Source organism: Pimephales promelas, chromosome 7, assembly GCF_988280905.1.
Source record: "Pimephales promelas chromosome 7, fPimPro1.hap1.1, whole genome shotgun sequence".
NCBI lineage: Eukaryota > Metazoa > Chordata > Actinopteri > Cypriniformes > Leuciscidae > Pimephales > Pimephales promelas.
The window spans coordinates 32259479-32273916 of record NC_142775.1 but is presented as its reverse complement, the minus strand read 5'-3'; the positions used below and the strand labels follow the sequence as shown (position 1 = coordinate 32273916).

General features: G+C 37.2%; 1 protein-coding gene across 2 annotated transcripts in view; it reads left to right on the top strand.

The window, feature by feature from the left end:
• The first annotated feature begins 2909 nt into the window (after positions 1–2909).
• gsk3ba (glycogen synthase kinase 3 beta, genome duplicate a) overlaps positions 2910–14438 on the top strand; it is a 55822-nt gene continuing 44293 nt past the window's right edge. The window contains exon 1 of one of the 2 annotated variants that reach the window (XM_039683165.2): positions 2910–3788. In XM_039683165.2, coding sequence (XP_039539099.1) covers positions 3701–3788 — 88 coding nt within the window. In that variant the 5' untranslated portion in view covers positions 2910–3700. The remainder of the gene's footprint in view (positions 3789–14438) is intronic. The other variant, XM_039683166.2, reaches the window with a different exon arrangement.

The window sequence follows — 14438 nt, the reverse complement described above, 5'->3', positions numbered from 1 at the left end:
TGGTCAAACCACTTTTTTTAAAGTTATTAGGCTCATAAAAGCTATTATGAAATGGGGAACAAATGCACATAATGTACTGTGTCATAAAAGTAATGTTCATGCATATTCTCTGATTAGCATAACTAAATGAAAACGAGCCATTTTTTTTGTGAGCGCCAAGAGCCAATTCCTGTGTTTAAAAAAAAGAGATTTGTTTACACTTATTTCTTTAAGACAGCTATTATATACGTATCTATACACCTTTTATACATTTCAATAATTCAAACAAAAGAATTATAGGTTATGACAGATTCTTACAATTCTATTTACATACATTTGAATTTAGAAACATTGTGCAAAACCTAAAAGATTCAAATTTTGTCAAAAAAAGAATAAGAAACATTTAAACAATCAGCTGTGAAGTTAGCTTTTAGTGTGTTTTTTAAATTGCTCTTACAGTTCAACAGGCTATCACTTAAATCTTTCCAATTGATAAATCTTTTTCATGCAATATTAAAAATCTTTATTGTGTGCTGCATAAAACATTTGCTTTGAAAACACATTTTGTGAATACTGGTTTGAATGTAAGTCTCTTTCAGAATGCTTTATTTTTGGTGTGTTCCATTTTGTTTGATAGAAGATAATATGTTTACCAAGGCTGTTATATATGTGTTTATCTCCTTATTTATCTAATTTAAACTTTAAGGAGCAGGAAATGTGACTGAAGAACTTGAGCTGCATCTTTTATTATTTGTCTAAACAGTGTTTTTTAAACCAATTATTTTATTGCATTTGTGTAAAAACTTAAGGATGTGTTTGTGTGTTTGTGTCCCTCTTGTAAACTCGTTTTCTCTATAAAACTCAATTTATTGAATCAGTCTTATCAATGAACATCTATACAAACAGTTAAGTCCAACCAACTTAGATGTTTAAGTCATCTCAACTTAAACTAGATCAAACTGACTTAAAGTAGTTGAATCTTGTAAAACATAAAAAGTAGAATTAAAGCAATTAAAAAAAAAATGTATTGATCATATAATTATTTCCAGTGTACATGAACATGATCACATATACTAAAAGACCGTGTAAGGGATGAGATGTGTGCTTATCTTTGTGATTGTACATCATGATGTGTGCAAATCTGTGCATGTGTGCAAATATGCATACACAATTGCCCCAGGAAGAATTTGCATTAAGGCAAAAGGGAAAATCGCAACTTGCATCACTTGTTCTATTGCAGATAGGGCTATTTGTGAAACATCATTGTAAAATGTGCTCAAAGCAACTAAATCACTTTGCAGAAAAGAGTAGAAAAGAAGCACACATTGTGAAATATTCTGCATAACACACAGGTTTTACAGTACGCTGGTTACAAATGGAGCATGCACTGTAGATCTGAACCACAATAATGTTGATGGCGGGGTAAAGGAGAATCTGCCCGTCTACGAAATGTAAATAAGCAATTATGTTCTATGTTATGTAAGCCCACTGCAGGAATGTGCAAACATTTTAGCTGAAACATGTCTATGTTATGTACACCATCCCTGCATTTGAATATTTATACTTCTCTGCTAGTTGGAAAAAGTGGTGTGTGAGCAGATTGTCTGAAAACTTTACTAATGTGTTTAAAAGCAGTGCGATTCAAAAAGTAAAAATGTATATTTAAAAAGGTCTTTCAGGTTTGTGGAATTGCACACACACTTTAGCCATGAGCTGAACACAAATCACAGCATTTGATGACTGGATTTATAGAACTACATTCATTTTTTAACAAGTGTTATCTCAACATTGCATGTCTTTCAAAAACATTAAATGTATAAATTGCTGTCATTTTATATTCACACACAATGCAGGGATTCAACAACATCAGTTTTTTATTATATATATATATATATATATATATATTTAAATGTAAAATTGTATGATTTAATTACTTATTGGTTTTCATTAAACACTGCAGTTCCACCATGAATTACATACTTAAATCAGAAATGTTGCCTTGGAACGTACTGAAATAAAATAAGTAGTAAAATTATCAAAACTTAAATAAATTTAAGCTAAAATATTTATAAATCTAATAAAAATCACAAAATTATTTAAACTTAAACTGAAAATACAATAATAAAATAAACACGATAATAGTAGCCTATAAAAACAACACTGATGAAAATATTTTGCTTATTTTTTTTTATTTAATTAAGATTTAAAAAACTTCATGCATCACAGAGTTAATAGTCAAAGTGAATTTCCTCATTTTGTCCAGTCCTCAAATTGGCAGTTTAAGACAAGTGTTTCTTCACTGTTTTCCTTTGTTTAATCTAAAATTTTCCAATTAAAGATGCTTTTCTGAGTAAAGACTATTCATAATTATTTTATACATAGGCCTATCACTTTGCATTGTTTCTTTTCTAATTATAAAAGCTTTGGTTTGTTTTAGTTGGTTACTAATTACATAAGTATTAAATATTTGTAGAAAAACAAGAGTGATTTATAATCACACTGTGCCCAATGGCAACGCATCAGGACAGAATAGATCACAGGAGCTCAGCTGACTAGCAACAGTGCAGCTTGGTTACTTTTGCGCCTTTGATGCTTCTTCAGGATTGGACTGTTTCTTTTCCTCGGTTACGCTTATTGGGTGATTTTACAATCAGTCTTCCCACGCGCCCGCCCACTTTCGACTTCCGCACGTCTGCAGAACTCTGACAGATTGGCAAATTACGCCATGTGTTCTGCGGACAAAAGCATTCGATTGGCGCAGAAGCTCGCCTTTGCTCCGCCCATCTACAAAGAAAGGCATTGGATTGGCTAGCTCAGACCTCCCCAGGCCTTCCTGCGCGTTCACAGTTTCCGATTCTTGACGCCGCGATGTGGCGTAACCCCGTCTGTGCTCCCGTTCAACTCCATTACCACCATTGCGCACATTACGTAGTTTACGTTAATCGGTCGGAGTGACAAAGAGAACGAGCACAGACCGACGGAGAAGAAATAAAAAAAGGAAATTTCTGAATTACCGTGGGGATTTTGATCACCGTTTCCTTTAGGAACTGCACTTTTTGGCTCGTTTCTTGAACTACCCGTGTGTATATTGGATTTCTTATTACGTCGTCCGTGTGCATGGAGTTAAGTGGGTCGGAACGGCCGAGGATAGCAGTCTTGAAATTGGGCAATTGGAAAATTCTCATTCGTTTCGTTCGTTGGTTAGAGCAAGGAAGCCGCCATGGCTGGTGCTACTGGATCGTTGAGTCTCCACCTCAGTATATGAAAAATACTGCATGGTGATGAAAAACCACTCCGGTTTATCCGCGATTTGAGGGTATATTAGGGAAAACGGACTATGTTCTTTGTGTAAATCTCTGTCCCAGCCAGAGAAAGAGAGAGAGAGACGAGGATCGGTGGGGTTCGAGGGAAACTGGGAAAAGGCCAATTTCATGAGCACCTTCATTCATGAGCGAATTCATCCGAGGTTTCATCACGGAAGATAATAGTAACGGTCAAAGAAAAAACGATCCGGTGGAAAATGTTCTGAAAGCGAGACGGTTGAGAGCTCACTGAAGAAAAACCATAGCGAAGGAACCCCGGACAGTCGAGAGTGGCTTTCGCCCATTTTTCCTCATTATTTAAGTAGGAAATAAACTGGTTCCAGTGTGTCGAAACGGATTCGTTCAAAACAAACAAGCGTATTTTACTCTGAGAGACGCGTGGGATTTCGGATTGGAAAATGTCCGGTCGGCCTAGAACCACCTCCTTCGCCGAGAGCTGCAAGCCCGTGCCGCAGCCCTCGGCTTTCGGCAGCATGAAAGTCAGCAGTAAGTATCATTTTCGGACACCGGTGAATCTGCTTTTAGTGCTTTGGTCGAGGGTTCTCGTGCTGTTGACCGTACTTGTTCGCTTTAATAACCGAGAATGGCGCATCTGTGCATAGTCAGGCACATGAACTGAGATTTAAGTGCCTTCAAGTGTCACCTTTGGGTGAAATATGACGTGCCCCATTTTAAGTCTGCCAGAGTGCTTTATTCCACAGCTGAACATAAACCACCAGGGCCCTGTCATGGGTTACATGGGCATGACTGGCACTGATTCAGTGCAGGTGGGTGCGTGGCGAGTGAACTCTTTCTGTGCGTTTTATTGTAAGGAAGGTCTTGACATTACAGGAGACTGAATCAGTGTTGATTCAGCCTGAAGATTAACACATCAATAGTAGTACTACTATTGTACTATAGTAGTACTCTATATCCTAGTACCTAACGTTAGTAGTACTAGGCTATAGTTTATATGTAATGACTAATGAATCTAATGACTAGTTTCTTTTACAAGTGTATCTATTCAATTCGATTTTTTATTACATAGGCTACTAGTACTTGTGCCTTTGTGTTCTTTGTAAATAATTGTAAATTTTGTCGTTGAATCTGTGGTTCAATATTAAATTTGCCTCCGACTACTGTGTAATTCCAGTTGTTTCATGGCACCCAGTTTTATTGCTACGTGTTATACTTGTATTATGAGACTAGTAACTATACCAGATGTTGTGATATGTAATGACTAGTCAGAATTGCTGCTTTATAGTTGGATTTTAATCTGACTTGATATGTTACTAGTAGCATTGAAGTAACCTACAAGTAAAATAAAACAAATACTAATATAAGCCACTAATGTAAGCCAGAGGAGAACTGGCCCCCGACTGAGCCTGGGTTCTCCCAAGGTTTTTTCTCCATCCAATCTGATGGAGTTTTGGTTCCTTGCCACTGTCGCCTTGCTTTTGGCTTGCTTTGAGCTTGCTCAGTTGGGGTTATTTATTTAGTGTTTAGCAATGTTGTTGATCTGTGTTGTGCTACTTACATGTTATCACTGTGAAGCTGCTTTGATACAATCTGTATTGTGAAAAGCGCTATATAAATAAATGTGACTTGACTTGACTTGACTTAATATCTATTTAAATTTGTATTATAAAGATACTGGATTTAAATAGTTACAAGGAACTAAAAATAGGCGCTGCTGCTTAATTGGGGTATTGGCAATTTGATCAGAATCATATATCACAATATCAAATGACTTATTTTATTTTACAATAACAAAATATAACACAATATAATTTTTAGTGTGTGCTTGAAAGGTCTTTATAACTGAGTAAACCGTCCGTAATCAAATAAGAACAAAGAAACTAATTTCGAGCAATAGGACAAGAGTAGCGATTATTAATGCAATGATCCAATATATTGACACGTATATGATTTTCCTATTTAAGTTTTACGACTATTTAAGATGCTGACTGGGTTTACATGAATAGGGCTTTGGCACCGTGTTGCATTCTGGGATGTGGCGGCCATGTTGATAGCTTTGCGAATGTAAACGTACAGTAAGTTAAATGAGGAAAAGCAGCAGAGTTGGGAGAAAGAAAATAAAAAAATATGTTAAAATCCCTAAAAGGATGTGTAATTTATCAGGATACATTAAATAGGGAAGCCAGGGACTGGTATATGTGGACAAAATCTGCACTTTTAATGGTTTTAAGTTACCGAATTACACAAAATAACATTTATTTTGTGTAATTCGGAGCAGGTACTGAATTGAATTCTCTTTCGCGGCTTATGCGCTTGACTGTTTATAATGGCAAAAAACTGGCAAGGCTTAAAAACCCATACAAATTCTACACTTTCATAACGACGCAACACTGCTATGTCATGTGAACGTAACCGCTATAGAGACTATAATCGTTACCCATTGACACATTTCTAATTTATCATGTCTACCAATATTTTTCCCACCCCTAATATGTAATATGTAGTTAATAGTGAATCTGAAAAAGGTTCTAGCAACAAATTAAATACTTAATAGTCGTAAGTAAATTGTAGAAAAGTGAATCGTTATAAAAATTGGCTTTAATTTGGGATAGTCACAAGTACCAAAAAAGAACAAAAGAATATGCACCAGTTACTAACTGAATACATATTATTAGCTAATTGGAACAAGTAGTGACTAGTTACTAATGAAACGGGTAAACAAGTTACTAGTCATTATTTGACTACTTTCTAGTAATTAAATAATACTGGTAACAAGTTAGTTTAAAAGAGTAGGCTAAGTGCCGTACACATCTTATTCTGTGACCCTTAGCTTTTTGAAAATAAAACTCAGAAAGGGTTGTGGGACCTTCTGATCATGTGGCCATTTAGACACAACTTTGTAACAAACTCAATGTCATGTTTGTTAATCATAATAATGTTTTTATAGAGTATTTATTTAGCTTTTCAGACCTAGCTCATTTCCATTACCCTCTTTGCTTTAACTTTATATTGTTTATATATTCGTTTTTTTCTATAAACTAACAGTAATTACATGAAATGCTTTGATAAAAACATAAAGTGTCCAGATTGACAGCACTGGAGGTTTTCTTTTTGAATCTGGTTTGAATTAAGTAGTAGTTTATCCTACCACCTAAACTACACTCTTGACCCAGAAATATTCACTAGCAGGAATCATCAGTAACCTATAAATAGCTAATTTTAGTTTACCTCAACACAACAGCCATTGGAACCTTACTATGATGGATGCTGTTGTTGTGGTACTACAGCTGTGCCATCTGTTTTCAGACAGATGGGTTTTTGTCCCCTCTTCTGTCATATTAATAGAGATAGGAATGTGTCCATTCAGACTTGTTCTCTCAGACTTCATAGCTATATGTGCAGCCTAATGTTTTCTTATTTTGTTCATTCACACTGTGACAATAGTGAGTTATTTTGGGATATAATGTAGTATTGTTCATTTAAGTCAAAATAAGGTCAAAATAGACCCTATTCACTTTCTAATTTTGAAAAGAGTCATTTGATAAAAAGATTGCCTAGACAACTGGAATAATATTTATCAAAATCGAATTATGAGCGTTGCCAGTAAAACGTCTTTACCTCTCGGCTGACGTCCCTCTTTTTTTTAACTCCTACCCTCAAACCACTTGGCTTTTTTCTAGTATGTAGCTCTTACTTTTCCTGATCTAATCAATTTGTGATTGATAAAATCAATTTCCGTTCTATATATATATATATATATATATATATATATATATTTTTTTTTTTTTTTTTGGGGGGGGGGGGGTGAAGAAAATCCTGTTTCACTTCAAAAAATTAAACAGCATTTTTCGTTGAATTTAAAATTTTAGGCTATTTTTTTTTATTAGGCTATTTTAAAGATTCCTGATTTTGTTTTGGATGTCTCCTACAATAGGTTTACATGCAACCAAGGTCAACAAACTATTCTAATTTTCTCATAATATACATTGCACATCTCCTTGTTTCTCAAAGAGTCTGAAAACTGTTAATTCGAAAATTCAATCTCTCCAAACACCTCCTTTCTGACAGTCTACTCTGCTCTGATTGATCAGATGGCCCAGTCTGTTGTGATTGGTCTACTCTGCTCTGATTGGTCAAGTGGCCCAGTCTGTTGTGATTGATCTACTTTGCTCTGATTGGTCAGATGGCCCAGTCTGTTGTGATTGGTCTACTCTTCTCTGATTGGTCAGATGGCCCAGTCTGTTGTGATTGGTCTACTTTGCTCTGATTGGTCAGATGGCATTGGTCTACCGCTACAACACGAGTAAGAAACAAAACCTATTACCATATCTGAATATCCGCAGCGCTTGTTACACAATAATACAAACAGCAGCGATGGCATACTTTTTTCCATATCTATTTCAGCGCTAATCCTCATCCTTTTGAAATGCATGCAAAGTGGATTTTCAGGGCTGGTCAAAGTAGACATTGTTTCGCCATCAACCAATGAAGACCATAGGCTGGCATTATGCTAATGTGTTACATTATTACATAAGTATGTAACAGGAAGTTTTTGACTTCTTGATCTTTTTAACATTGCACACCTACAACATTCACAAAAATCTATTTCACACTGCATGAATATATTAAAAAAAGCATAAAAAGCACTTTTCATTCTCATTTTGTGCTGCACATGTCAAACATCATCTAAGATCTTCAGGATATTCAAGAAGATCTTTAAGATCTTCATTGTTCTTCATTTACCCAGTTGATCAGATTTGTGCAGTTCAATAAACTGAGCTGATTTTTTTGCTGTCCAAAGCTTCGTCCAGCAGCAAAACGCTGTGTCTTTCTCTCTCTGTGGATTTGGTAAGGAGGGTGTCACCTTTCACCCCGCTCCATTATCATCTGCCTCTGTCAGCTTCTGTGGATGTGTCTGTGGAATCTTTCCTGCTCCCTCAGCACAACTCCTTGTATCTTTGCATGTGTACATCCATAATCCATACCTTCTTTTGTAATCACAACAAGTAGCATTCAACAGTAAGGGCTTTACTGCTTCACCAACAATATTTTTTTCTTAAACAAATTTGCCAATTTTTTTAGCATGTATAAATGATTTAAGAGACAAATTGGCTTAAACATTCTGGCCCATGTCTTATACGCATTAGGTTGGTAAATTTTTTATTGGTAAAAAATAACTGTTTTTTTTTTTTCTGTAGGTGGCACTTTGTATTGGTATTTCATGATTATTAGCAGAATGTGATAAAAAAAGACACACGTGGAGCTTGGACATGATTGAAAGTGAAGTTGATTTAATATACATCCTATTTCTGGCTTGTTTACAGTTAAACTTTCTGAATTTTGGACAAGCATGAGAATGACCCTTGTCTTATCACCTGCATAAGATTAACAAATGAAAAAGGCTGTGTGTTGGTTATTTAAAAATTTGATATGCCTATTTATGTCCCTACTTCCTGTTTTAAAAGGAAATAGGATAGCACTGTAAAGATGGGGCCTGTAATCAGAAGAATTATAACCCTTACATTTAGGTTGCGTGATGAACGTGAAAAAATGTGGACTTACTAATCGAATAAAAATCCTATATTAGGTTTTCCACAATCAGATGTTTACGACAAAGACTTGACATTTTAAAAAGAGATCAATTTAACTTTCAATTAAGGTACTGAACTATACCTTGTTCTTTAGACTAGGGATGCACCGATACCGATACCGGTATCTGGTATCGGCCTCGATACCACATTTTCTAAAGTACTCGTACTCGTTAAAAGTCCCCCGATACCGGGGACCGATACCATGTTCTGAGAAATGGGTTAATCACAGGCGGCGAGTGCCCACCCCCAAGCTCCGGCTGCAGCTCAGGGGAGACATGTCAGCCGTGTGGAACAGTGATGCGCGGGTCAATGTATAAACAACCCGCACACTACAAACGTTTTCAACTACCCGCCCGCTACTCGGACCGCAAAAAAAGTAAGAAAATATTGTACCCGACCCTCTTCCTGACCGTATTTTTTAAAAGTAGTACATGCTCATCGTAGCGTCATTGGGCCATAAACGTGTAACAACACAGCATCGCAAGAAGACGTAGCCTACATATAACAAAGGCAGCACTTTGGTCATCATCTTTCATTATTTCGGTAAATGTCTCCCACACTTACTCTTTCTATTTGTGTATTTGCGGAGCTTCCACTCCCCAGTCTTCACCTTTTCTCTTGCCGCCTCCATCTCTCTGCAGACTAGTGATCATAGACATGGCCGGTTCGTGAACGAATCGGTTCTTTTTAATGAACCGGTCGAACCAGTACGCTAAATCGAACTGAATCATTCGCATCAGTTCACGTCTTGCGTCAGTGCTGATCCACAAGTTACTACAGTTACTCACTTTCAGACATGCCTGACAGTCCCTCCGAGTTGAAATAAACCAATATATCCCGAATTATTTTTTACTCCAGTAACTCTAACAGTTCACTGAACTGAGACATGTTGTTGATACTGCTGATACTGCGCATCCGCGTATAGTAATGAACGCAGAGGTACAGCGGTTCTCGGATCACACCAGTACAGAACTGAGAACTGTTTAGACTGAGCTTGTGTGTCATCTTCGTGCCAGTTATTCAGCCAATAAATAAATTCGGCCTATATATTTCATAGAAAATTCTATCTAGTACTATATAAATACAAATGTTTAATTGGCATTTTTTTCCAAACGACCTGACCGACCGCGACCCGAATATATTTAAAAATATTTTTGGATGACCCGTAACTGCGGGTACCCAGGCACCCGCTCATTTTGGATCAACCCGTGCATCACTGGTGTGGAACAATTTCAAAGTGAATGGCTTTGGATTAGGAGAATAAGTTTACTTGTAGTCGCCAAGTTACTTATAGTCAGTTGAATGTCTGTTGGGGGACCAAATAAATAAAGTGTTATCAGATATTAAGCTGATCGTACTAATACTCTAGTCTACTAATACTCTAATGACAGATAGTTGACATGTAATTGAAAAGTTACTTATAGTTAGTAAAGTGGACTATCGAAATAAAGTGTTACCCAAGTAATTTAATCAAGGACCTAAAAACCCGTAGCCTATATAAAAATATTTAAATCATGTTTTTTTTGTTTTTTTATTAAGTACTCGGTATCGGTATCGGCGAGTACTGAAATGCAAGTACTCGTACTCGTACTCGTTTTCCAAAAAAGTGGTATCGGTGCATCCCTACTTTAGACCATTCACTTAACCTTGCGTGACCACTCATATTTGTTTTTTGACATTTGCACTGTAAAGCTTCCCCACATCATACTTGGTAGAGATAAGACCGTATGGCACAGTTACTTCCTGTTGATGGTTTCATGAGATTGAGAGACAAGATATCCTGTGATGTGTGAGACAAAGGGTAGGTTAATCATATAAACTGTGAGAACTGTGGCTTCTCTGAATGAATGGCGTGCCATCAAAGGGAACTGCAGTACACTTCCTGAGGCATTCTGTCAATCACCCGAAAATAGCACATTTCACCAGGTTTACTCCCTCAGAGAAACAAAGAACTAACATTAGATCCAGCATAAGTGCTCCATACATTTTGGCATGAGGTCAACTATGCACATGCATTTCCTGTTAAAACATTACAGGTCGCAAAAAAGTAGTTTTATAGTTTCTGCCTTAGTAATTCTGATTAAGAATGTGTCTGAGACAGGTATACCGATAAACATTTTAATGCTGTCTGATAACTGATAAATGGATGTTTGTAAAATTCTATACTATAAAGTAAAAAAAAAAACTTTAATCAAATTCTACAAGTGAATTTGGAAATAACTCTGTTTGATAAGGGGTTCTTACAATGTAATTGAGTTTATCTCTCAGTTGATTTGAATTAAAATCAAACCCGACCATTACAACTCCATGTAACACAAGAAAACTGGAGTCTATAGAAATTCTTCTCAGCTGTTCCTTGAACACTAACTTTATTTTTATTCTTTTGCAATTACTACACTCAGAGATTTACTCCCACTGTCTTTGCAAGGTTAGTTCGGTATTTTACACATAAAGCCCTGTTTTAAGATTGTTTCTGATGAAATAGAATGGTTAAGATTGAAATTTGGAAAAATTTGCTGTCCCGAAACTTTTAGGTTTCTGTGTTAGCAGCCCCCACCTACACAATGGTTTAAACTTTAGTTTACAAAGACGTGAAACTCACCGAGTGGTCTGGGGTGTTCATTGATATGCTCACACAAAAATCGCTGCAAAAGAAGCTTTCCAACAGGTTTTATCCTAGTAAAATTCTCCAAATTTCAATCTTAACCTTTCTATTTCATAAGAAACAATCTTAAAACAGGGCTTTAAGTGTAAAATACCGAACTAACCCTTTAAGATTAAATGAGATCCCTCTTGGTAAATTCTGTTGAGCGTCGAATCAGGAGAAGAGAGCAAGTAAAAAAAAAACCAGGCTCCCACAGGACCGTTTTACAGACTGCTCAAAGGCAAAAGGGGAAAATGCTGAGAGTTAATGCTACTTTACAGAAATGCAGTCTCACACTTTTTTCTTATACAGTAATCCATTCATCTGATCTTAATTATTCCTTCTGTTAAGTTCTTGGCCAACAATCAATCATGCTAGTAATTTGCATACTTCTCTTGCTATTTAGGTTAGTGACTCGACCTAAAATCTTAGCAGGTGCTGTTGTAGATCTATGTTCTTTGATTTGTTGTTGGGTCTGATCTCTTTTGATGTGTGACGTTGTCACCTCAGTAACAGATATAAGAGTGAATTCCATTCAGCAGAAATCTCGAGGATGAGGAAAGCCAGACGCCACATGCCAGCAATGATGTCGTCACACATCTGCTGTCAGTCTCAACAGACGTGCTCCAACAGGTTTTAAACAGGGTTTCTGTTTGGATAGATACACAGAAACCAAATGATTCACTCATTGACAGTGAATTATAGTGGTACTAGTATGGAAGAAGGAAACCCTTGAGTCAGATATTACCTAGGGAGAGGAAAAGGGTGTGTTCTTCAAAAAGATGGACGTGGCAGTACTTTAGGCTGCGACAATGATGACATGGTCGGATATAATTCAAGGTAGGTTCAGTCCAGTAAGAGTTTTTGTGTGCCTTTCTGCACACACACACACACACACACACACACACACACACACACACAAAATTCAATGACTTCTTCATTTGAATTTCCATTGAGGCCACCTCTCAAGCCAAAACTTGGTATGTGTTGTGCTCTTGCACATGAAGAGATTTGCTCATGGCTTGTCTCGTTTACAAGCGTGCACACGTGTGTGACTTGGCAGTTGATCTGAGGAGACTGCATTAGTGGTTGGCCGTAGCAGCTGGTTCTGAAGTGGGACGTGTGATTCTTCAGACCGCCTCCCCAACCCCCTCTTCTCAGTTTGTTTTCCGGAAAAGGCAGCTGTCCAGGGACAATGAGATCCTTGTTTAGCATTTAAAAGCCAGCACACCGACCATATTCTTGTGTAAATGGATACAACATTAATCTTTACTGCATAAAGTTGAGCGTTTGTTAATTGTCTTTTGTGTGCCTTTTTTCTTCAGATAACCCTTGGTCTACCCAAGAGACCAGACACTGGAGTGAATTTGATATTAAAATGTTCAATGTAAGAACTAAAGAAAGAATGAACACCCATACAACACATATAAAGTAGTAAAGATTAGTATAAACATATACCACATGAATACACGGATAATGTGACCCGGCATTTGTCCCGGGATTGTTTGATTTTGGTTCATTTACTGCCAGTGATTTGCCGGGATCTGTGAGTGCGTTCACACACAACCCGTAAAAATCCGGGAAAGACACATGACGTCAGGATGAGACGTGTAATGTACACGTCGAAAACATGTACACGCGCATACCGTTCCACAAAGCTGGTGAACGATCTCAGGATCAGCGCGGATAGTGAGGAGCTCCTGGTCTCTGCTTCGCTCCAGTTCGTCCTTTTTTTTTTGTTGATGACGAACACAAACTTTCTGCTAAGAGCAACAGTGTCGCGCGATGGCACGACCGTCATCACTATGACACACCCCTTACGGCATTGGTCCTGGCTTTTGTTCACACAGCGCGCATTCTGGGACTGATCCCGGCAATGTTACTAGGTCCCCAACCCGGGATCAATCCCGGGTCGTGTTTGCGTTCACACAGAAGGTGTTCTGGCAATTTCCCGGGATAAACGCGCTGTGTCAATGGGGCTATGGAGACATCCAGGAACATGTATGTGATAAAACAAATGAATCACTTGCTCCTTTCACGGTGAATGTGATTTCACCAAGTACAACATGTACCTGGAACAACAACTTTGTTGATCCTAGAACAACTTTGTTGATCCTGGAACAACATTTCAAAATGCCAATCAGATTTGAGGGTCAAGTTGACAGTTTATGTCAAGTTTAGCCTTATAGATAGGGTCAGGTGCTTCTACATCAGTGTTATTCACCTATCATTTCACCTCTGATTTTAGGGATTAATTATGGGTCAGGTTAAGGGATAAGGTTAGGAACACATTTTCGGACTGTACCATTTACCATTTGTTCCAGGATCAACAAAATATGTTCTTTATCGTTTATCTGACAAACATTCAGTTCACATCAGCTGTCAATCAAAGTTAACCGCCCTTATTTGTCATACATTTTATATCTAAATACGATCTAAACTAACGAGTTAGAAAAAAATTCACCCCCTCACAGTTGTCATGCGCATGGAATATATAGAAGATTACAATAAAAGTCCATGGGACCAAACTGTAAATACATGAATATATGCTGTGAAAACGGACATTTTAACATGGGTTTTATGGACATTTGCTCCCTTTTCGGACCGGCCTCTAGCGGATTTTCGATGTATTGCAGTTTTTTGCACTTCCGGGTAGGCTTCATTTTTCAGATTAGAATGTTGCCGCTTGGGCGCGGCATTTAAAGATCATTTGTGATGTCTGACATAACAGAATTTACTGTTATTTCATGTTTCATGTGTGGTTCATGTGGTCTCTTAACAGTAAAAAGCCAGAACGTCGTTGAACTGCATAATTGTGTATTTGCCGGTAGCTGTTCTGTTCATTTTACAGTAATTTATTGTGATTACTGTGTGAAAGGGACTGTAGATTCTTTGAAACCAGAAGTTTTATCTGGTTGACAAAAAAATCAATGGAATTTTGTA